General features: G+C 46.0%; 1 protein-coding gene across 1 annotated transcript in view; it reads right to left on the bottom strand.

Annotated features, from left to right (window-relative positions):
- The window catches only part of LOC144174650 (ATPase family gene 2 protein homolog A-like), a 29,576-nt gene extending 9,522 nt beyond the window's left edge, over positions 1–20,054 (bottom strand). Inside the window, exons 1-12 of the mRNA XM_077703436.1 lie at positions 19,737–20,054; positions 17,579–17,914; positions 16,098–16,601; positions 15,071–15,200; positions 14,781–14,837; positions 13,658–13,778; positions 13,413–13,547; positions 12,628–12,745; positions 10,474–10,628; positions 7,440–7,649; positions 4,512–4,645; positions 845–971 (exon numbers count right to left, since the gene is read on the bottom strand). Coding sequence (XP_077559562.1) covers positions 845–971; positions 4,512–4,645; positions 7,440–7,649; positions 10,474–10,628; positions 12,628–12,745; positions 13,413–13,547; positions 13,658–13,778; positions 14,781–14,837; positions 15,071–15,200; positions 16,098–16,601; positions 17,579–17,914; positions 19,737–19,932 — 2,223 coding nt within the window. The 5' untranslated portion in view covers positions 19,933–20,054. The remainder of the gene's footprint in view (positions 1–844; positions 972–4,511; positions 4,646–7,439; positions 7,650–10,473; positions 10,629–12,627; positions 12,746–13,412; positions 13,548–13,657; positions 13,779–14,780; positions 14,838–15,070; positions 15,201–16,097; positions 16,602–17,578; positions 17,915–19,736) is intronic.
- Between the last annotated feature and the right edge of the window lie 1,636 nt (positions 20,055–21,690).

Here is a 21,690-nt window from a genome sequence, read left to right as displayed (position 1 = left end):
CAAGGATAAACAGCAGGCTTCAATCGCGGATTTTTCCAAGCATTCAGTTGCTGGCTTGCTCTAGCACTCCCCAATCGCATTGTATGGCTCTTGTTCTTGACTTCCGTTAGCTCAAACTTTCATTAATTCTGACTGTGGTGGAGTTCCCTTGCAGTTCGAATTAACGAGCTTCTGCTGCATCAGTGCAGGAAAGTACAGTAAAAGCTCGTTAATTCGAACTCGGTTCATTCGAACTTACAGTAGGCCCAGAGTGGTTACAATGTGTTGTGAATCCAAACCGAACCAAATAGATGCAACACAACGAAACAGAAAAACAGCAGCGTGGCGGGCACGCTACGCTCCTGCAACAGCTTATTTCGCATCTACAGAGGGCGCTGAGCCAGCGGCGCCATCACTCCGGCGCATACCATTATTATTTACGAAACATTATTTACGAAATCACCTGCCACAAACGTGTAGTAGTGCTAATTCGCAATAACAAGTCCAGAGGTTACTTCTTTGTGTACTTGCCCACGCAGTGTGGCACGATGTCCACGCATTCTAGCGCCCGCCTGCTAATTGAAACTACGCTTAATTCGAACAATCTTTTGGTCCCCTTCGAGTTTGAATTAACAAGCTTGTACTGTAGCTTGTGAGTTACATTATCATTCTCTGCTTTCCCTTATTTTATAGGCTATTTGAGTGAAGTTTGTGTTAAACGTGGGTCGAGCATTATCTCAACACGGTGATCTTTCAAATTGCCCAAGCTGGTACTTTGCCTCCATGGCCTCTTCAAAATGTTCCAAGATCTCACATACTGATGTTCAGTGTAGCTGCTTTCCACCTCCATCAGACAAAACCCCACCTGGTCAATCATGTCCGGCCGGTTGGTGGCTGCAACCAGGATGACGTCCTGCAGCTGTTCTATGCCGTCCATCTCCGTCAGGAGCTGGGCAATGACACGATCCCCCACATTGCTGCTTCCACTTGTGCTGCACAACAAACATCACAACTGAGCCACTCACTGGAGCCATTAGCCTCTGCCCACGTTGTGGTGAGAGTGGCTATCAGAGCTCAGGTGCCCCAGTGCTAGCCACGACAAAACTTGCCAAAGCTCTCGCTGCATGCGAGCATCCTTGAGCCTTGCAGGGCACCAAGCTTGGGCATGTTATTTTTTGCATAGCAATCTATCAACTGGTTTGCAAATCACACTAATTCAGGGGTGTACACCACACCTTTAATTGCGCACAGAACAAAACACGATGTAAAAGGCACGGAGGCCTGACTGTTCCCACCATGCAGCACATGTGTGCGGTTCAGTCATTGTTTTTTGCACCTTTACTGAAAAATCAGCCAGAGAAATTCACTAATTTAACGAATACTAGCACTACTTTAAGGAGCCAGCAGCAATGAAAACGTCTATAGTGCCTAAACACAAAATTATTCTGTGGCTAATGTAGCATCCACTTCTGGCTTTGCTTGTGTAGCGTGGCACCACGCCAGGTAGCAAAAGTAACTGCACTTTACGATTTTTTTTTTTCACCTGTACCACAAACTTTCGTGCATTTTCACGTGAGAGTGCAGTTTCGGTTCGAGACTTAAATTTTGAGGATCTAGGCTGTCCTGTTGGCATATAGTCGCGTGCACGGCCGTGCGCCTCCACTGTTATCTATGGTGTCGGATCGTCGGTGACGAGTCATGCTGGCAGAAAACGAAAAGTTGTCTATTTTAAAGACAAATTTCAATTTTAAATGGTGTCTCTGCTGGCAAGAAAGAATAATGTCGCCGCCTGGTAGAGTATCCCAGATATAGAACCCTCTCAACAATTTGGAGTGCGGCAAAAAGCACCAAGTTCGCAAAAAGGCGCTCTTTCAGCACACGCTTGGTTGTTGAAACGTGTTAAGGCACCAAAAAGTGTCGAAGGGTTAAAGTGACACTTACATTACGTTTGCGCGGGGGTAAGTGACTTTGCTTTTTTGTAGCGCCAGCACCTAAATTCGTGCGAAAGCAGCAGGCGCAACTCATGCAGGCTTTGCTGCGGATACGCAAGTTCACCTTTTGACCGCAGACACACGCCCTGCGACATGCACCCCTTGAAGCGCATTATGTCACACACCAGGCCGGCTTTCAGCGCAGCGCAATAGGCCCCGTTTTCAATTGTTCAGCTCAACTAGTGGCGGCGAAATGATGGAGGCGAAAAGCAAAAACGCCCGTGTGTACGAGATTTCGGCGCACGATAAAGATCCCCAGGTGGTCAAAATTAATCCGGAGCCCTCCACTACGGCGCGCCTCATCGCCTGCGTTGCGTCGGCGTGTTAAACCCCACAATCAATCAATCAATCAATTAGTGGTGGCGACCGCGAAGGGAGCATCCGATCAGCTGATAGGCAGCTGACCAACCCCGCAGCCTCCGGCGCATGCAATGCTGGGTTGTCTCAGGCTTTGTGAGTCGTCTTGCCCGGCGAAGAGGAACGCCGCGTTCGCCATGAATGAAAGCGAGGCTGGGCCTCCTTCTGTGAACGTTGCACGGGGCCAAATGGCTTTGAGCCGCGATTGGAAATACAGCTACGTGAAAGGTTGACCAAGCGAAACCAAGACTCAACCAGACTAAGCCAAGCTTTCGCTTTGCATATCCAAGGTTAGCTGAGCTAAGCCGCAGCCTTTTTTTTTTTTTTTTCCACTGTGAAATAAATCCATGAATGGTGAGTTCATCTTTCCTGAACTCTAGCATTTCGGCTTCATTTTTGTTTCATTCCTACGAGCCTTAACTTGAAACCGGCATGTAACGAAAAATTGCGAACTTTTGCCAACTTCGTTACATTCAGGTTTAACTTTCGTGTGATCACAACTTTTCCCTTTCTAACAGTGGAGCTGTTTAGGGGCTCGCAATGTCCGTTGATGCTCGTCACTCCAAGTGATGGTAGCCTGCTGGGCCGACAGATGGCACCACCGCCTCAACGGCTGTCCAATGTGTGCCCTCGGCTGGTGCGTCAGAGCACGTGGCACGCTACAACTCCACATATATGCACTGATAAGCTGCCAGACCTCCGTGGGTCAGCTTTGAGTACGCACATATCACGGCGAGTGGCGCTGAGAGCGACCCTCACTTCTGCAGGAGGTGGTCCGCAAGCGTGCCGAAGTCAGCTCAGTGGTTTCGGCAGATTTCATAGTTGTGGAACTGGCTTTAATTTTTTATTTTACATATCATTGTTAGACTGAGTCGGTACAAAATCACCTTGAAGACGGCAGTGGAGGTAAGTCATTTGTGACAATTAGTTTGGACAGAGAGAGGGTTAACAAATATGAATGATAACTATGATCACTGGGAAACGTCCTTAGCGGTATACGATGAATGAATTTAGATTTTTCACAACAAGATATATTCTCAAAGATTGCTCAACATGTGTGTTGGCAGGTTTCATGAGAGATAGAACTGTGTACACTAGTTTATTTTTAGTTTTTCCTAATTTTATTTTTGTTACTTATGCACACAGCAGTTACTAGCCTAAAGGAGAGTTGTTTTTCTGGAACACAGATATGTTGCAAGAAAGAAGTCCTAGCGCCGATGACATGCTTTCTCCAGTGGCTGCAGTTTTTTACAACCTTGTGGCTATGTACAGGGCAAGGTATGACAGTTTTCCAAAGATGCCAGAACTTAACCAGAATTTTAGACAGCATAAAGCACATTTACGCTTTGCAATTACAAAATTTTCTTTTTTTTTTTTTTTTGAAATTCTTAAATTGGTACTGATGTTAAATTGTTGCTCTCGTTTATTTTTACTTGGTCCCCCAACTCTGCCTTTGCTATAAGAAAGGTGCTGGATGCGAAAGGGTGCTATCAAGTGGGCCTCAATGCCAGGTATACCACAGGTAAAAATACCTTCACTCCAACATCATAGACAGATAAAGTCACTCAATAATGTTTTTTTTTTCCTTTTGTTTCGTGGAAGGCAGTAAAACATTGAACTTTTTTTATGGGCGGCTCCAGAAACCAAACACATTCTGTGTTCGAAGCCCACAAAGTCAGGAAAGCAGTGGGGAGAACGTAACCCGTAGCAAAGGGACACAACTCATGATGCATCAGTTTAGCCGTGTAAACTCGAGAACAAGCAAAAAATATGACACCTTCTTGCCCATTTGTCAGGATTCAGGATTCGCCAAAAGGGACACTTTTGAAAGGGACGCAAAAGGGACAAAACTCGAGAATGCCGCCCCAGTTGTCAGTCGGCGCTCGCCCTGTTTTTCCTCCGCTCTTCTGCGCCGTTTAAACAAGCAAAAGCTATTCCACTGCAACGAGTGATTCCCAGGCTCGTCAGGCCCGCTTAGTGCTTCAAAGATCAGGATCAGGTCATCACGGGCACGCGGCTGCCAAACGAGCATTCATTATCCTCGGTAAAGGCAATTAAAATTTCGCACGCGTGTTTTGCAACATGCGGTAATAGTGTGATGCTGAGCCACTGCTGCAATAGCAGCGTACAACCAGAACACAGGTTCGGCGGTGACTCCTACAGGAGCGCATGCGGACACCTCACCTTCCCCTGTGCACCGCCAGCGCGTCGATCTCGTCGAAGAAAACGATGCACGGCGATGCTGCCCTGGCCTTGCGGAACAGGTCCCGGACGGCTCGTTCAGAGTCTCCCACCCACTTGCTGAACAGCTCGGGACCCTGGACAACGCCCCACCAAATGAAAGAGGGGGTGGGCTTGCATCATTCAATTTCAGTACACGCAGTTCCGTTTCTTTGTTTAATTATTCGTTTTACGGCTGTTCCCTACAGCGGGTGTACGAATATAAGTACCTGGGCTTCCTCTTCACACCTACCTTGTCGTGGTCAAAGTACATTGAATATACATGCCACAAAGCACTAAAAAAATTAGACTACCTAAATCGCACATTGTGTGAAGCCCCCCTCGAAACAAAATTGCTATCATATGAAATACTAATCAGTCCAATCTTAGAATACGCCTGTACCGTCTGGCACCCTTATACAGTATCTGAAATGAATACTCTTGAATCTATTCAGAAGAAATCAATTTGTTTCATTTTCTGCCGTTTTGATTGGAGCTTTTCACCGTCATCTCACCTTGCTACACTAGAATTACAAACACTGTTTGAGCACGTGAATGCGCATGCGTTAAACTTTTGCATATTCTTACGAATACTCTGCGCTACTCATTACAGAACAGCTATTTGTCGCCCAATAAAACTTAAATATACTAGAAATAGCCACAAACTTAACCTTGCAACTTTTCACCCACGAACTAATCTTAAATATTTAAGTACAGCTTCTTCCCCCGGACAATTGAAAAATGGAATCTACTACCAGGTGAAATTAGGTCATTGCTTTGGAAAAAATTTTTGCATAATTTAAATTGGTTGTGTTGTGTCAATTTTGCATAATTTCAATGTCTTGCTGCACTTATTATTATCTAATTATGTCTAAACTTTATTAATAAGTGACTTTAAATGCCTTGTGTTCTTATCTGTGTTATTCTGTGCAGAAAAGTGTTTTGCACTCTATGTACCTACCCAGTCCTGATGATAGCCCAATTGGGCTGCAGTATGTATAAATAAAATAAAATAAATATGTGGCAACACTGTAGGTCGCGCTTTGATACGCTTAACTCTGGGCATTAAAAATGGAATACCAAAAGGACAACTACAGCGCATGCATCATGCACTTGTTCCTGTTGAAATAACAGACAGAACAAATAGGCACATGGCCCAACATGTGCTAACAGCACTGAAATAAGTATCACAGACCATGACCAAACACGCAGCACATGCACTCCAGAACTTTATTACTATAACACATTAAAAATAATGGTGCAATGCCTACATTTATGTAAGAATGCGCAAGAATGTGTAATTGAACAGAAAACACGGAAGTGTTGCTTGGGTTGCAGCTTTCCATCAAATGAGAGCGGCTATAGCCAGGCCCCAAGCTGACAAAAAAAATTATGGCTCCGAGAAACATCGCTAGCACCCAGACTCTGAACTGCATGCCAGCTAAACATATATTACCGGTTGCCCTTCCTCCACTCTGTATACGAACACATACCTCTAAACTTGCTAAACGCCATTCCAGAGTTCACCATTAAAAGCTGCCTCGACCGAAAACCTTTCTTTGTGAGTCCGAGAATCCATGGATGCCATGGTTGCACGCACAAGGCATACATCAAGGTAACATTTACTGTATCGTTATTATTTATCCAACAGAACTGCCCACTTGGCACTAAGGCACAAAGCACCTTGTCGAAATAAATGGTGTACCCCGTCAGCAAATGAAAACAAATATACTGAGGCAACTACCGCGGGCAATTTTGTTGGTGCCTCATCCTTTCGTCGTTGTCTTTTTTTTTTGTTTCCCCATAGAGTTAACGGAGGTTTCTTTCATCAGTGATGCGGCACCTGCCAGCAGCACCGCAACTGGCAGAGCACTGCTTGCGAGTTGAATTTAACTCCGTCCAAAGATTTCCCGGCTACTACAGCACCGGCCAAGAATGATGATGATGATTTTATTTGGTTCCTCGCACCTGCTGTCTGGCCTTTATACCACTATTTCTAGTCTAACACCAGTATGTAAAATCATCTTGCAGGTACTCTCAGCATCAGCCGAGCATTCCTTCATGACACCAGTGCTCGCTGCATGACACCGGCCCCGCTGCATGTCCCTCACATTAACTGTGGCCGACCCTACATATGCATTAAGACTGTTCAAACAGGAGCATGGTCAACGTTTGGATACAGGACAACGAAACAGGGCAGTGGCTCCTAATTGGGCACAACACAATCTCCCACCACTGCAGCATAGCAACAACTGAACGACTGGGAATGGCACTCGGTTCTCAGTCCCAGAGCAAAGCCTCTGTGGAAAGGAGGCGCAGTAAAAAAATCCCGAGCCATCTCCACTAACGTGAAACCTGCGGAAGGGCAAAGCATGCAGTGTTATTACAAGTGTATTCTTGTCTCCTTGGCATTTTTGCCAATGGAGATGAAATTGTTGGGGGGTAGAGCAATACAGCTTTGCTGTAAAAGCCTCGTGTCTTTGAAGCACGAAGCTCTCTATCGCAAGGCGTAAACAAGTGTCCTGGTGTTTTTTTAGTATGAGTTGCGTTCTAGTGCAAGGCGTAAACGAGTTTCCTTGTGTTTTAGTACCGTGACTACATCAGTTGAACGACAATTACGGCGACGACGATGACAGGAGACGCTAAAAGCCCCAACCTCTAAGGGGCTTCACCCCTAAAAAACGCACCCTGGCGTGCTAAAACACAGCCTCAGGGGGGTGTATATGAACTGCATGCTGCAATGCACAAATCAAAGCAGTGATGAATAACCCTCCAAACCCTCCCAGCTGCACTGTACGAGCATCCCTGCTGGTCACAAGGAAAGCATTTCCAACACAGCCCATGTGTGTGTGTGTGTGTGGCTGCCGGAGGGAGAAGAGGGGGGCCCCCCACCTTGATGGCAATGAAGTTGAGGCCGCTCTCGGTGGCCAGGGCCTTGGCCACCATGGTCTTGGAGCAGCCCGGCGGGCCGTACAGCAGCACCCCGCTGGGAGGCGTGGCCCCCAGGCGGACGAAGGCGTCCTTGTGCTTCCACGGCCACTCCACGGCCTGCTGCAACCGGAGCTTCACCTCCCGCATGCCCCCAATGTCGCTCCAGCGTACCTGCACGCAAGCAGAATGGGTTGGTTGGTTAGTTGAAGAGGCCTGCTTCATGTACTAGCTTGCTACACGTGCGAAAGAAAAAGCACAACCACTACCGAAACCAATGCTGTGAAAATACAGCACATGAAACGCCAGTGATTTGCATCCACCGTGCATTCAAAATTTTGCAAGAGGTGTACTACACGGGATGGGCCTACACTAATTCAGCTTCCCAAGGTTTGCAGACACATACCGTATAGTGGGAATATAGGTCCAGCTGGAATACAGGTCTACTCCCTTACCTCGCGGCAAAAAAAATGGGAAAAAAGTTAGATACACAACATTACTTTATTGAAGCAATAGGCATCTGTTTTGGCTAAGGTTGTTCATTAGAGCCATCTTGTGTCTTCTTGGACAACCGCTTCTGTATGGCTGCCTCCAATACAGCAATTCGTCCTCGGTGCAGTCCGGGGACTCGCTTATGGAGAACTTTTTACACACTCACAAGACCATGTCATCCCGAAGCAAGCGCCAAGCATGGGACACCCATGTGTCAAACGTCACGAGAGCCAGTCTGTGCAGGGGGCCGGGCGCCTTGGGGTTGTCGCCACCCATCCATTTCATAGAGACGCCACACAATGCTCCCGAAGAAAAGTCGCCACCTTGTCCTTCAGTTCCAGTTGCACAGCGCGGCGCTAGCGGCGCCCACGAAGCGAAGTTTTTCCGAGCGTTGCATACTGAGAGACCTGTCCCTTCAGCTTCTGCCAGTAAAGCGAACTCTTTTCAGTCGGGCATGTTGCCGTTGGTTTGGGCATACTATGACGTTTCTTTTAAATGCTGTGATTAACTTGCACCAACTACCTGAATGTATCGGGAGTGAGAAGAAATGATCCCACTCACTGACAGCGAGAGAAGCATGGAAAAGAGAGAAGCCAAAAAAAAAAAAAAAAAAGATGGCGGTGCGCCGGTTGACGTCGGTGGCGATGGTACCTTCGTGGTTTCAATCGTCTCTATGGGCTGCCTAGTTGCCAGATAACAAAGAATATTATGCCAATGACAAGTATATAGGTCGAGGGGTGACTTTTTGGCAAATGTTTTGGTAAAAAATCTCAACCTATATTCTGAATTATACGGAGCCTAACGCAGTAAAAAAATGGCACCCGTGCTTTTATCTGGTAGCGAATCTCGGCCACATCAAGATATCAAGGATAAAACATGACGTAAACGTGAATCAATCCCTGAAATCAGTTTTCTAATAATTATGCTATCATGCCAGAAAAAGCCTCCCGAAACCTTTCAGCTGAATTACTAAACGCAATGTAACCTTCATAAAAAATATTCTACTATCTTTGCTTGCTTTGCTGCAAGCTACGACCAAAATTGGCACTACATATAAAATAGGTGGGCTGATTTATGTACATCCCCTAAGCATGAGAGGTGATCATGCAAGTGTGTGGCCTTGGATTCCGAGTACATTACCCAACATTGCCCACGGGAGGCATTGGACACGCAAAGTTACAGACAAACTTGTATCAATCCAAGCATGCATCAAATCATCCATGTTTTATTTGTGCACCAGCAATGCACTGTTCACCTTATTTTCATTTCCAGCACTACACACCGAACGAAGCAGATCACTGGTGGCATGTATGGCTATCATCATGGCATAAGCCGCTGTCAAGAGCACGGAGCAAACATCCACCTGTTCTTCAACATAAACTTTTTTGGAATTTTCATTGATAATTACTGGTTAGAAAAGGCGAGCCCTAACATTTTAATGGCTTTTCATGCCCCTGTTCTTATCTTTTCAACCAAGCCACATGCTCACGCATGAATACATGACAATCTCTCCATTACTCTTACGGCTTGCATAGTACAAAAGCAACGCTACATTACAAGTGAGTTCCAGGGTTAACTTCCACACCAAGCAGGCTGCATTTTTGACAGTGCAGTATGAAAGTGCTAGGGAGAACAAGAAAGCGACACAAATTAAAAAACCCAGGTTGTTTTTAAATCAACAATCTCCGCCCACCGCTAAGGCATGCCTCATAACGCCCAGCGTTGCTTGCACTTTCAATTCAATTTGAAATGAACAAACCTCATGTCTCTAAACCCTAGGATTTCTGTTTGTAACCCGCATGCACCAAATCAAATGCCGCAGACGCCCCACATGTACCCAAAGCACAGATGCTGGTTTACCTCGCACTCTTCATTACAGCCAGTGCCTCAGAGGCCGAAATTCCTGTTTATGTGGTGTTGTAATGCAGGATTTGTGACAGCTTGGCTTCCTGGCACAGCTTTGGCACCGTGCCAAAAAACCAATATGGGGCACATGTGAAGTGATGAAGCGATAAGTGCATGCCATGCGGTGAAGCCAACTCTGGTTCATACTAGTATTAAACATTTTCAAACGTCAAACTTGGAAGCATTTAAAAAGTGTTGTAAATCTGGTGAAACAGGTAAGATTATTTATTACTTCAACTGCCAATTATCCGCACCCAACTAGTTTTTGTGCAATCAAGAGTCAAAGGCCATTTGCCTCTAAAGTTGCGCTTGTGTTTCCACTGCATCAACGTACGGCAAAACTCGAGTCAACCCATTTTGCCTACAGAATTGCTCTTGTGTCTGCTCTGCATCAGCAGACAGCAAGACACGAGTGAACCAATGCCCCTGAAAGCAGTGTTTTTCAACTTGACTGGGGTTCACGAATGAGCTGGACGCCACATCAGACCTCATATAAGGGCATGTACAGCGCTTAGACACCTCGCAGTGTCTTCATCAAGATTAGTTTCGCATTGATCGAGATGTACCCCTAAGGCCAGATGCACGCAACAGCAACCCATACCTTGGGGATCTCCAGGGCAACCTCCCGCATTGCACTCGGTTTGGTGTTGCGGAGGGCAGCGGCCATGTCAGCCTTGGTCAGCTGCACAGCCCGTGAGAGGGCAGCATCGCTGGCACCAGAGCTCGTCACGTTTCTTTCAAGAGCACGCAGGGCGGCTGCAATTGGATGCTATTTTCATCGCCATATGTGTGTGCATGGGTCCAAACTAGGAGTTACATTACAAAGGAGCCTCCCCACAAGCAGCAAACCCAACCCAACAATATAGTTTTCTTTTCTACACCTACAGTTCAACCTTGTTATAAGAGGCACGGATATAAGAGACACTATTCACCCACATGGATGGCCACCCTATCTTTGCCATTAATTTGACCTCTTTTATAGCAGACATCGAATGTAGAAGATAGTTGGTTATAAAGGACAAGTTGTCCTTGAAATTTGGTCAACAATCTAGCTTGTAACAGACATTTAAAGGAGCACTGACACCAATTTTCGGCGCTAATATTATTGCACAGTTCGCTTCCTTCACTCAACAGAATACCCTGGCTGAAATATGAGCGGCCTGCGACGCGAAGAACATAGTTTAATTGGATCTCATTTATCGCGCCGACGGAGCAGCGCGCGGAGCGGCACTCAGCGAATGGACATCAGCGTGACATCATCCCGGGAAAGCCAGAAGAAGTGACGCGGAAGCGCTCGTCAAAAACTCGTTACGTCACTTCACGCGCGCGGGCCCACGAGCGGCGAGCGGGTGCAACACCCTCTCAAGCGGGCGCCGGTGATGTCCGCACAAAGCGGTGAGGTCAGTCAGGGATTCTGTCTTATGCGCCGTTCGGGATGAAAGCGCGGGAATTTGAAACAAACGATTTTCAGGCCGTTCAATATAAATAACTATCGCGCGCTGAAGTATTTGAAGTGCTGTTTCAGGTTCGCCAGGCCATTAAGCATCGATAAAAGCAATAAAAGTGTAACATAAAATCTTCGTGTCAGTGCTCCTTTAAACTTTAAATGCAGTGCCACCAGTCACTAACTGCAGTTGTGTCTGTTGTGGAGACAAAGGAGGACGGCAGACGTACGCAGTCACGATTCATTATAATTTCAGCACACACACAAAGTGGATACGTCAGCTATAGAACGACAAGAGGACCCAGCCATGTACAGAAGTAGTTAAAGCTTACCACCGCGCGTACACGCATTACCGCGCACGCGGGCTTCTGTGCAAGTCAAGAATACCCAGAGTGCGCAGGGGGCTTTCCCAATCGCATAGCGCCCAATCAAGAAGCATCGCAGAAGTTGAGTCCTACAAGCGTGATGAAAATTAGAGCACACAGCGGAAGAAACTCTGTGCTCTGGCTATTCACCAGGCTTGTTAATGCGATATTTACGATTCATCTTCTGCAAAGAGTGAATTGAAGAGAAAGCTCGTAGAATTTGTTGTAAAAAACAGTGTAATTACAGCCATGAAGCAAACAAAGATTCTGAACTATTTCATAAATTATGGAGGCAAAACATAAATTAGAATAAACCTTTTGCAACATGCTGTAGAATTCTTTAGAGCTTATTTTAGTCGTACGGTGCCCACATTGAACTAGGGGTTGAGTTGGTGAAAACATGGTCCCCTGCTTATAAGAAACCTCTCATATAAGAGACAGAGACTGATCCTCGGGAAGTGTCTTTTATAAAGGGGCTCAACTGTAGTTCTATTGTTATATGGCTTGCTTATTAACAAAACAAAGCGAACGTAGTTTTAAACGTACAAGGGGACTGGAGATCTTTTCAAGTTGTCTCGCTTGTGGAAAACTAAGACGAGTTCAGAAATAATCTCACAGACCTCAATTAAACAAGGCAGCTTAGGGAGGCAGCCTCTAATGCTGAAAGCTTTTATTTCTCCATACATTATTTCTTAACGTGTATCACGAAAGTTCACTTATGTTGAGAAACATGCCATAGCGTGACCGGAAGTAATGACAAGGGGACAATCAGACAAACTGCTTGTCTCCCCTTTCACTGTTTCTACTCACATCTTACTAGTTCATTCTTAAATTAATAGCTCATACCAAAGTCCAGCCTCACAACTACACAGTCAGTTGAGGGCTTGAAGAAGGCACAACTTGCTCAAACACCTCAGGTTATGGACAGACATGAATGCACACTTACCATCTGCACACATGGCAGCCAGGTCTGCTCCGGTGAAGCCGTGGGCAACATCCGCTACTTCAGCAATGTCTTTGTCACTGAGTGTGTGGCTGACATCACTCAATATTTTCCGGAGAATCTGCACACGTAAGGAATGCCAGCAGTGGTCACGATAAAGAAGAAAAAGGCAGAAGTAAACATTTCACTGTTTCCACCCCAATTCAGCCTCTTGTCCCAGCGCAATGTTTGCCAAATAGGCGCAATTTATTTATAGCAGGAGCCAACTGTTAAGTCATATACATATCTAGTGAGAAAATAAAAAACTTTAGCCCAAAGTTTGAGAAGTGCCATGCTTTCTTGAGTGCAACAGTGGTACACCAAATGCACCAATCACCCTACCGCCTGTCATTCCAACAAGCCCAGTGCAATAACATGCATCTCGGCTCCTAACCATTTGCGAAACAGATCTTGGCATAAGCTAGTACGAAGGCATAGATAGCAAGCATAAATAGTTAGAATAAAGGAGATATTCTATCAGACACACTACTTTAAATGCTCACAAATCAGAAATAGAACAGAAACAGTGACAATGTGTAACTTTTACACATAATGAAAGTAGCGTTGCTCTGAAATTGATTCAGATTCATTTGAACAAGAATTCGTATGGCATGAGCATCCTCCCTGAAGATGTTGCCGGCCGCCAAGAATTCCTCGCAAGCAGGTTACCAATAGCCCCCCCTCCCCCTTTCCCCCAAAAAACTTTTACGCACATAGCTTTGGTAGCCAAATCAAATTCGTAAAATCACCTGTTGCCGGCCGGGTGCCGTGGGGACGCCGATCTCGATTTCCCGGTCAAGGCGACCAGGCTGACGAAAGGAGGTGTCCAAAGAGTTGGGCCTGTTGGTTGCACCCAGCACCAAGACCCACTTGTCTTCAGCCAACTACAAAAAAAAAGGGGGGGAGGACAATGCTGTATATTGCTTAACCCCACAAGGCACTCAACAAGTGAACTAGATTTTGAACCTATTGAAACGCAAGACGGCAGACGTACTGGTAGTGAATCAATGAGCGAGATCAATGTAGCTGCTGCCCTGGCCTCTTGGTTGGATGTTCCAGACTCGCGCTTGGGACAGAGTGCATCTATTTCATCGATGAAGACAATGCTTGGTGCCCTGCCGAAACGTAAAGGAAGTAGAAAAGGGTGTCAGTGGTCTCGGCATGTTGTTGGAGGCACAGCATATGCAAGATGCGACATTTCACTTGGGAACTACCCTATGCATGGCACACCAATGATGTTGCATACTACCACAGGGTAACATTCCCACAAACAGAGGAAATGACACTATACGAGGCCAGGTGGATTATTTAGAAAATATTATTACTAGAATAGCCTCAAAGGGAAAATGGCAAGCAAGTGACAAAACTTGATTAGGAATCAAGCTCAGCTTAGTATTGAACAGCATTCAGCAACAAGGTGCTCTACTGCCTTGAATTAATTAAGGAAAACACGCAGGTTCTTTTTTAACAGTGAAGCTGTTAAGCAAATCATTTGTGTATGTTGTCCACAGTTAAAAATACCAAGAAATAGCTGAATGTTCGTGCACACGTGCCTCAAGCGCACGTTCGCCCAGCCAAGCCTACCCAATTCGGGAAGTTGGACCACTTTGGCCACAGAAAAACTTCAGCGTTCGCCATATCGTGGCAACACTTGCTTGGAACGAGAATGACACATCATAGCGTATGTCCCCCGTTCGTTCGTCCCCGTGTCGTCGCGCGCATGCACTCTGTACTGTAGAAAAGCCGCGACTTGAATGTTGAAGCTGGTGTAGGTGATCACTGACTCCTCATGGACCAGTCGCGGATAGTTCGCACGGCCAAGGAAAACGTCGCGCTTCAAGAGGCTCGGCGTGCAAAGCATCCGCTAGACGACGATAAGCCGCGTTTGCAGAGTGGCGTACAAAAATGTTGACCGAAATGACAAGCTCACTCTGGCTTTGCTCAACATAAGTTCATTGAAATGCCATGCCACTGGCATCAACCACGACACCACAATGATACTAAAACTCAACTTTGTGTCTGTCACTGATCACCTACAACAGCTTTGCCATTCAAGCCTTGCACGCGAGTGCAAGCTTCGCTGAATTCTTTTTGTTTGTTTGATGCAGGCACCATACCTTTCACAGGCATCCTTGAAGATGCTCTTCAATGTGGCCTCAGTTTCTCCATAGTACCTGCATTTGGGATTCAGTGCGAAACATGAGCGATTGATCCCAAGCACACCCAAGGAGAGGGCTGCTTTCCTTTATTAAAATTCAGTTGCGAGTCAGCGTCGTGTCTATGTTTGCCCTTTCTCTGTCTTCGTCTTCCCTTGTGCTGTGTTCAGCATTAGCCCAAGCTCAATTATAAAAGTGACCTCAACATCAATTTGCAGCATGCAAGTAAGCAAGTGAAGGCAGTGGCGTACTTGCTGAACACCTGTGGCCCGTCTATCACGATGAATGCTGCTTTTGTCTCGGCTGCCACTGCCCGAGCAAGCATTGTTTTGCCCGTGCCTGGTGGACCAAAGAGGAGCGCTCCCCTGGGCGGCTTCAAGCCTGCACACACACGAGCACACAGTGAATAGACCTTTGCACTGGTCGCTCACATACAAATTCCCGACTTTTCCAGCGTGCTTCAGTAAACACAGCCCAATAACCGGAAACAGTTGAGGCACACAACCCTGGGTTTCCCCAGCAGTTCTTCAGGATGACTATGAGCTGATTTCTATGTTGTCACCCCACAACTAGGCTTGATGCACAAGGGTTTGTACCCTCTAACAACACAATGAAGACACACTGCCGAAATTCTTTCTTCTGCATTATTACAACCTACCACCTAAGTAGTACTAGCATTTATGCTAACTAGCCAAAAATTCGCCCATTGTTCATTCCACGAGTACACGCGGCAAAAGTTGGATAGTATGAAATAGCATAAATGCACCAGTAAGCAATTTTAAGCATTATACTAACACTTGCTGTGAGCACTACTATCCCTGGTATTCCGAGTATCTCTCCACTCGAGCCTCGAGTCGAGGGATCTTTGAAATCGATTTCTCCCTGCATAAGCATTGTGGAATCCTCCCCTCAGCCGAGTGGAGGGAGCAAATGGAGTGGAGGAGGGACTCAGAATATGGGCTTATAACTAAATTAGAACGAAAACAGAGGGAAACCTATTTACATTGTCTGACAGTCCCACAGCACTAAATGCAATAGCATTTGCAAACACAATAAAATTTTACACCGATGTCGAATATGGGTAAGGGGTGCGGGGGAAGAATTCTGCACGATGGAGATGGAGAAGAGAGGATGAAAAGGGTGCTACTCCTTGTCCCCAACAATCTCTCCCTCCCCTTTCTCCCATCATATTGGGCAACAGAACTCCCACCCCACACGCACACCTTCCCCATGGATGCCAAAACAATAAAAAGCTGCTGGGATGACTGCCAGACTCACCGAACCGCGAAAACGTCCCCGGATGCTTCAGAGGCACCTCGACAAGCTCTCGCAGCTGCCGGATCTCTCTGTCCAGGCCTCCGATGTGGTCATAGCTGGCACGTGTGGGCTTGTGATCATGCTGCTGCGCCGCAGACTTGACGACGATCTCTGTGCCAGCACCAATTCGGTGGAAGGCCACTTCCTTACTTTCGCGCTGGTGATGGCTCACTGATTTCGGCGTGCTGAAGGCAATGGGGCTGTGGATGGACCACGAAGCTTTCTTCGCTGAAGGTGTCCTTGGAGATGCGCAGTCTGTAAGGCTGTTGTCACCCCCTCCCGCTCCTTCGTGTATCCGCAGTCGCCTCATGCTGTTGTCCAGGCTCTCATCTTCGGCTAGTAGGCTCCCATCCACGCTCTCCAGCAATGAGCCGTCCTCTCCCCGAGATGCCAGGACTTGAAAGCATAGCACTTGTCCGTAAAAGCGGCACTGGAGCTGAGAACCTGCCTTCACAAAGTCACCCACTGCAAGGAAACATAATGCTAGTGGGATCGGTTAACCAACAGGGTGCTGCGTGGGAATGGTACAGCACAACGGCATAAACATTTTATATCCGTCTGATGCCCAGTGTTGCTCAGGAGCAACAACTCAAACAATGTTTTTTTTCTCTTGCACTTTGAGGTTTTTTCGACATTTAACACCATCTATCGACAGACAAAGGATCCCGGACCTTCAAAAATTAAAGAAGAGAAGGCAGCACGTACCGCCGCGTGCTAAAAAAAATATTGCTTACGCGTGTCAACTCGCATCGAGCCCGGGTGGCTCAATGGGCTAGTGACAGGTAAGCGAAATTGTGCAATTGTGTTGTTATTACAAATGACCGCAATACAAACTTTACGCAATTGTCTTCACTTGAACCATAAATCATGGTGGCCAAGGTAAGTAGCTCTCTTGTTCAAGTGATTTATGGGCAGCCAGCGCCCAGTGTTTCCCAGTGCCCAGTGTGTCCTACCTAGTGTCTGTACTAATGAGCCAAATTTTTTTCTGACTTCATATTTGAGATTTTAGAAACCCTTTTAGATCATAAAAATCTCCTCACACTTAAGCAAAATAATAAAGTTTTAGGCATCAAAGGAACATTATGTGCATGTGCAGTCAAAGTGTCTTTTTTCTTTTTTTGTGGGGCAGAGCAAGAATTGGATGTGGGGGAGTGAAAAATGAATATGTAACCAACTAGTACACCTATTGTAGTTTTCTGTAGTTTGGACGGCAGTAGTCAAGCAAGAGAACATTTTGAACAGTTCAATAGACTATATCTATGCAAGCAAACTTTTTATTTGCAAAGATTTAAGAGTGGGTATGGTAAGTAAACAATTTTTCTTTACTGCACATTATTTAGGGACGTATTTTTGCATTTTGAACACTACTGCAGCATCTGACATAATTAAAAATGGGCCATGTCAAAAATAAAATGGTTTCAGTAAACAAACACGCTGCTTACTGTTCTGATGCAGAAGGCACTTCTGAAGCACCGTATCACGCTCATCAGTCGTTCCTTGGGTTGGAATCACCGTGACGTTGCTAGCAGCAACGACAGCGCCGCAGTTCTTCTTCACAGTCACTGTTTTCCGCTTGCTAGTCTTGTGCTGGTTTTTGAAGGCCACACTGGTCAGGCCAACATTTGTGGATGGCCACGCAATGAGCAAGCTGTCTTGTCCCTCCAGGCAAGCTTCCACGACGTCCTTGATTCCTATGCCACATGTCCTCATGCATGACGGATGTAGGTACAAGAGCTGTTTCTTCAACCAGTCTGGCAGCATGGCGGCTGAATCATCACCTGGAAAGGTAAAGCAAGACACAAATGAATGGAATGCAGCGGTTCCTTTAATGTCACGATCAATATGAAGAGTGAAAAATCATGCACCCCTACATCATCACCTAGAAATATAAAGAAATGCACACATGAATGGAATTCAGCGGTTACTTTAATGACAAGATCAATATCAAGAGTGAAAAATCATGCACCCCTCCGTCTAACGACGACGATGGTTGAACACAAAGCTTTCTTGTGATGGATTCTTTAGTTGGCCAATCCCTCACTGCGAGTATGTGCTTCTCTGGAGGTACGCAACACTTGTCTAGACAACCCACCTCAACTCTCAGGTGTGCACTCCGTATCCATTTGGGTTTAGGGTGTACGGCAGGAATCTGTACCTACTGCTTAGCGTATGCTTCGACCACGTCAAAATGCAGCAATCGGATAGACGCTGGCTTCACAACACCAGGGACCCAGGTTTGATTCCGGCCATGGGAAACGTTTTTTCCTTTCACTTCACCCACGATCATTCATAATCATCGGCAGAGAAAGTTGGCTTTCCTGTAGGGAGTATTGGCGTACAACGTCATCAGTGAGGACACTAAAGTTTCGCTTTAAAACCAAAATTAATTCAGCCATCTTGACCCCGTAACAAGGACTGGGAAACACAGAATGTGCTCATCAATGCTGGGAAGACATACTCGTGTCCGGCTGACACAAAGGGGAGCTGAGCCCATCCTTGCATATTAACACATAACATTTCAGCATGATCAAACCTTCAGAAACAGCAAGATGACTTCGGAAGCACATCGCCAAGTTGCAGGCAGTGTTGGCAAAGGTGAAACATGAGTTTCAAAGAACTCTCCCAGAGTAACTCATTACACTGGGCGGCCATATAGTGGGTCCGTTTCAATTTGCCAGCATTATTTGAACCAGTTCAGTTAGTTTTGTCCCATTCTTTTCCTCTTGGCAGTGCGGGAGTAGCTTTCCTTGCACTACCATGAATGAAGGTGCAAGTTTTGTGCCGATGCAGATGAAAAAAGTTCACCTCATCTGCGCAACGGTGGCATCAGCTATAAAAAGGTTTTCACGAAATGTGGGCAAATTGAAAGGATTTAGTTTATTGACAGAGGTAATATTTAATAAAAAGAATTCTTAAAAATTTGGTCCATTCTATCTAGCTTGCAGTTAATGAACAAGTTACCTGTGAAAATAGCTGTGAAGCTTGTGCACAGTTGTGAAGGACATGCAAGGCTTTTTGACAACCGTTTTTGAACCTTATTTGTGAGTACGCATGAAACTGTTGAATGAATTTTTGAATTTGCGGTGTACGCAAACCGAACCCATTCATTTACGTGAGGTGAGGTACTGTAGTAAACAAAGCAGTGAGTTTGTTCCACACGTTCAGATAAACTGAACAAAATCCCTCACCAAAAAAAAGTCAATCTCCAAAACAGCGGCGCCTAATAAGCTTCAAATTTTGTGGCAGTCAATTGCAAAGACTTTCCCTCACTCGCCAAAAACAGCCATAAATATTTAAAAGCTCTAAATTTTATGTACCGACAACGGAAAGCTACGATAAGCAGGAGTTTCTGAGCAAATCGCTCCGTTATGCCCACAAACAAACTCCGAGAAGGCAGTTTTGCGTAGAACAGTTAACCTTAATAAAAGTAAAAGCCTGTTGTGCCATTCACAGGGTGTCAGCGTCGGAAAATAGGACGTCATGTCACTTGCAGGTTCGATACCGGGCCACGATAGAACTTCACCAAAGCGCACGTCACGTTAAGTCGGGGTTGCTTCAACGCGCAATACCAAAAATCTAAACTGGAACAAGTCAGGTTACCGGAATATTCTTGAAGAGTTCCGTGCAAGACGTTGTCGTGGATAAAGTCGTGGTCTAACTTGTCCCCATCGTCTACAACAAACTTGCAACGCGAACACATTCGTTCATGAACGGAAGCATCTCTTGATGCGACGACCACGCCGCAAGCACCACACTGCAAAAAGTCAGATTTCACGGCTTTCGCTTTAGGAGGCATGTCGTACAAGGCACAACACGGCAGTCTATAACGATATAGCTAACTATTCATCGCATTTTCAGTGATCAAGGTGCGACATGGAACTTTTCAAAACAAAACTACACGTGCGAAGCATGCCTTCGTAGACGGTAAAATAAGCACTACTCGTCGTTTCGACATCCCAAATCTCACCTGACGTTCAGGAACGGTGGACGAGCACTACTGCGCATGCGCCAACTAGACATCAAAAAACAAAGAAAGCGACTTTTTTTTTTTGCCGGATGTGACGTCATGGTTAAAAAAAAAATGGCAGCTGTTGCGCGGTCATTTCGCTGCGCTCTTCTCGTCGTGATTTTTGCCTGCCGTTGCAGCGGTGCATAGGTGTTCGGCTTACGATTGTGACGAAGGTGCTCTCGAAGAACTTCTGGAGAGCACTTACGGTGGTGTGCAGCGTGTGATCGGGACGCTGAGTGTGTGCGACTGCCTAATTTTCGCGTAGTACGTTGCGACGGTGACGACGGGCGCTCTGCATCAGTTCTGTCGCCTCGATTTACGACAGTGATGAGTGCGTTCCCGTCGAACTTCTGCACTGTGTTTTATTAGAGCGCCGTGTTGAGGCCGCTGGGCGTTTCGCCGCCTACGTACCGTGGCGAGAGGCAGCAACGCCGGTCAGACGAGGGCACTGGGATGGCGCATGACCACTCCCATCGTAACCAAGCTAGCCACTGCAAACGTAGACCACTTCTACGTAGGCCACAGGGCTGTGTTTTTGTCCCAGTACAACGGAGTTAACCTGTGCGAAGGTATAATTGTGTGTTCGGAGTCGTGAGGCAGGCAGGTAATGTTCACCATTGCGAAGGTGTAGTAACTCCCATAATCTGTCTGCTAATCACTTTGTTGGTCTGAAACCTTAAGCCAGCTGATAATAGGACATGCAGCCCGGTGGGAGGTAGGGCTGCGCACAGGACAAAAGTTTTTTTTTGTTGTTGTTGTTGTTACCGGCTGTAGGAACCAAGCCTTAATCCACATCCAGGCCTCAAGTAGTGAATGAGAAAATATTAACTAGTTGCACTTAGCCCTGGTGCTAAGCATTTTTTTTTTCGTGGGCCCTCTCAAGTTACCGCTTTTAAAATTATCCCTTCTAAGGCACGTTCAAGCTGGTATAATGCAATGCATTCAACAGATGCTGGACAGTTCACCCAATATGCCCTTGATGTGTGCTGTCACATGCCAAAGAACAATACTGTTGGTACTTTTAGGAACAGATCTTATGATGTGCAATGCTTTCAAGTTCATTTCTTCTGTGTTTAGCGTGACTGAGGACTTGTCTGCAGCAATCTTACCGCAAATAAGTTATTGCTTGTCGAACAGTACCACTACAACTTAAAACTGAAATTAGTCAGGGATGAGGTTTTGCTTGTCAGTTTTCTCTCTCCAGCAGTGATGGCAATGGAAGCTGAGCAGTGGCGTTGCTGGGTAAACTTGCACCCGAGGCCCAGAAAATTTGTCTCCCCCTCACATATACAAAACAATGATTAATAATAAAACTAGTGTTATTGTTATTATTGATAATATTAATGTCTTCTCTTGTTAGCATATGAACGCTGGTTCACACTTGCGACTAAAGCTACCAAAAGCGATTTCTGTCACTATTGTCACTTGGCATTGCTCTCATCGCGCGACAAGAGCGATTGGTCTCGACAAATTTTGTCTTTCATTTGGATACCAATGTAAAAAAAAAAATTTTACAGCTACTGAATGCATGGGCTTCGAAACGTC

The sequence above is a fragment of the Haemaphysalis longicornis genome, unplaced genomic scaffold, assembly GCF_048455015.1.
Source record: "Haemaphysalis longicornis isolate Haplotype H1 unplaced genomic scaffold, Haemaphysalis longicornis Haplotype H1 scaffold_3, whole genome shotgun sequence".
NCBI classification, from domain to species: Eukaryota; Metazoa; Arthropoda; class Arachnida; order Ixodida; family Ixodidae; genus Haemaphysalis; species Haemaphysalis longicornis.
This window is presented reverse-complemented; position numbering and strand designations above follow the sequence as displayed.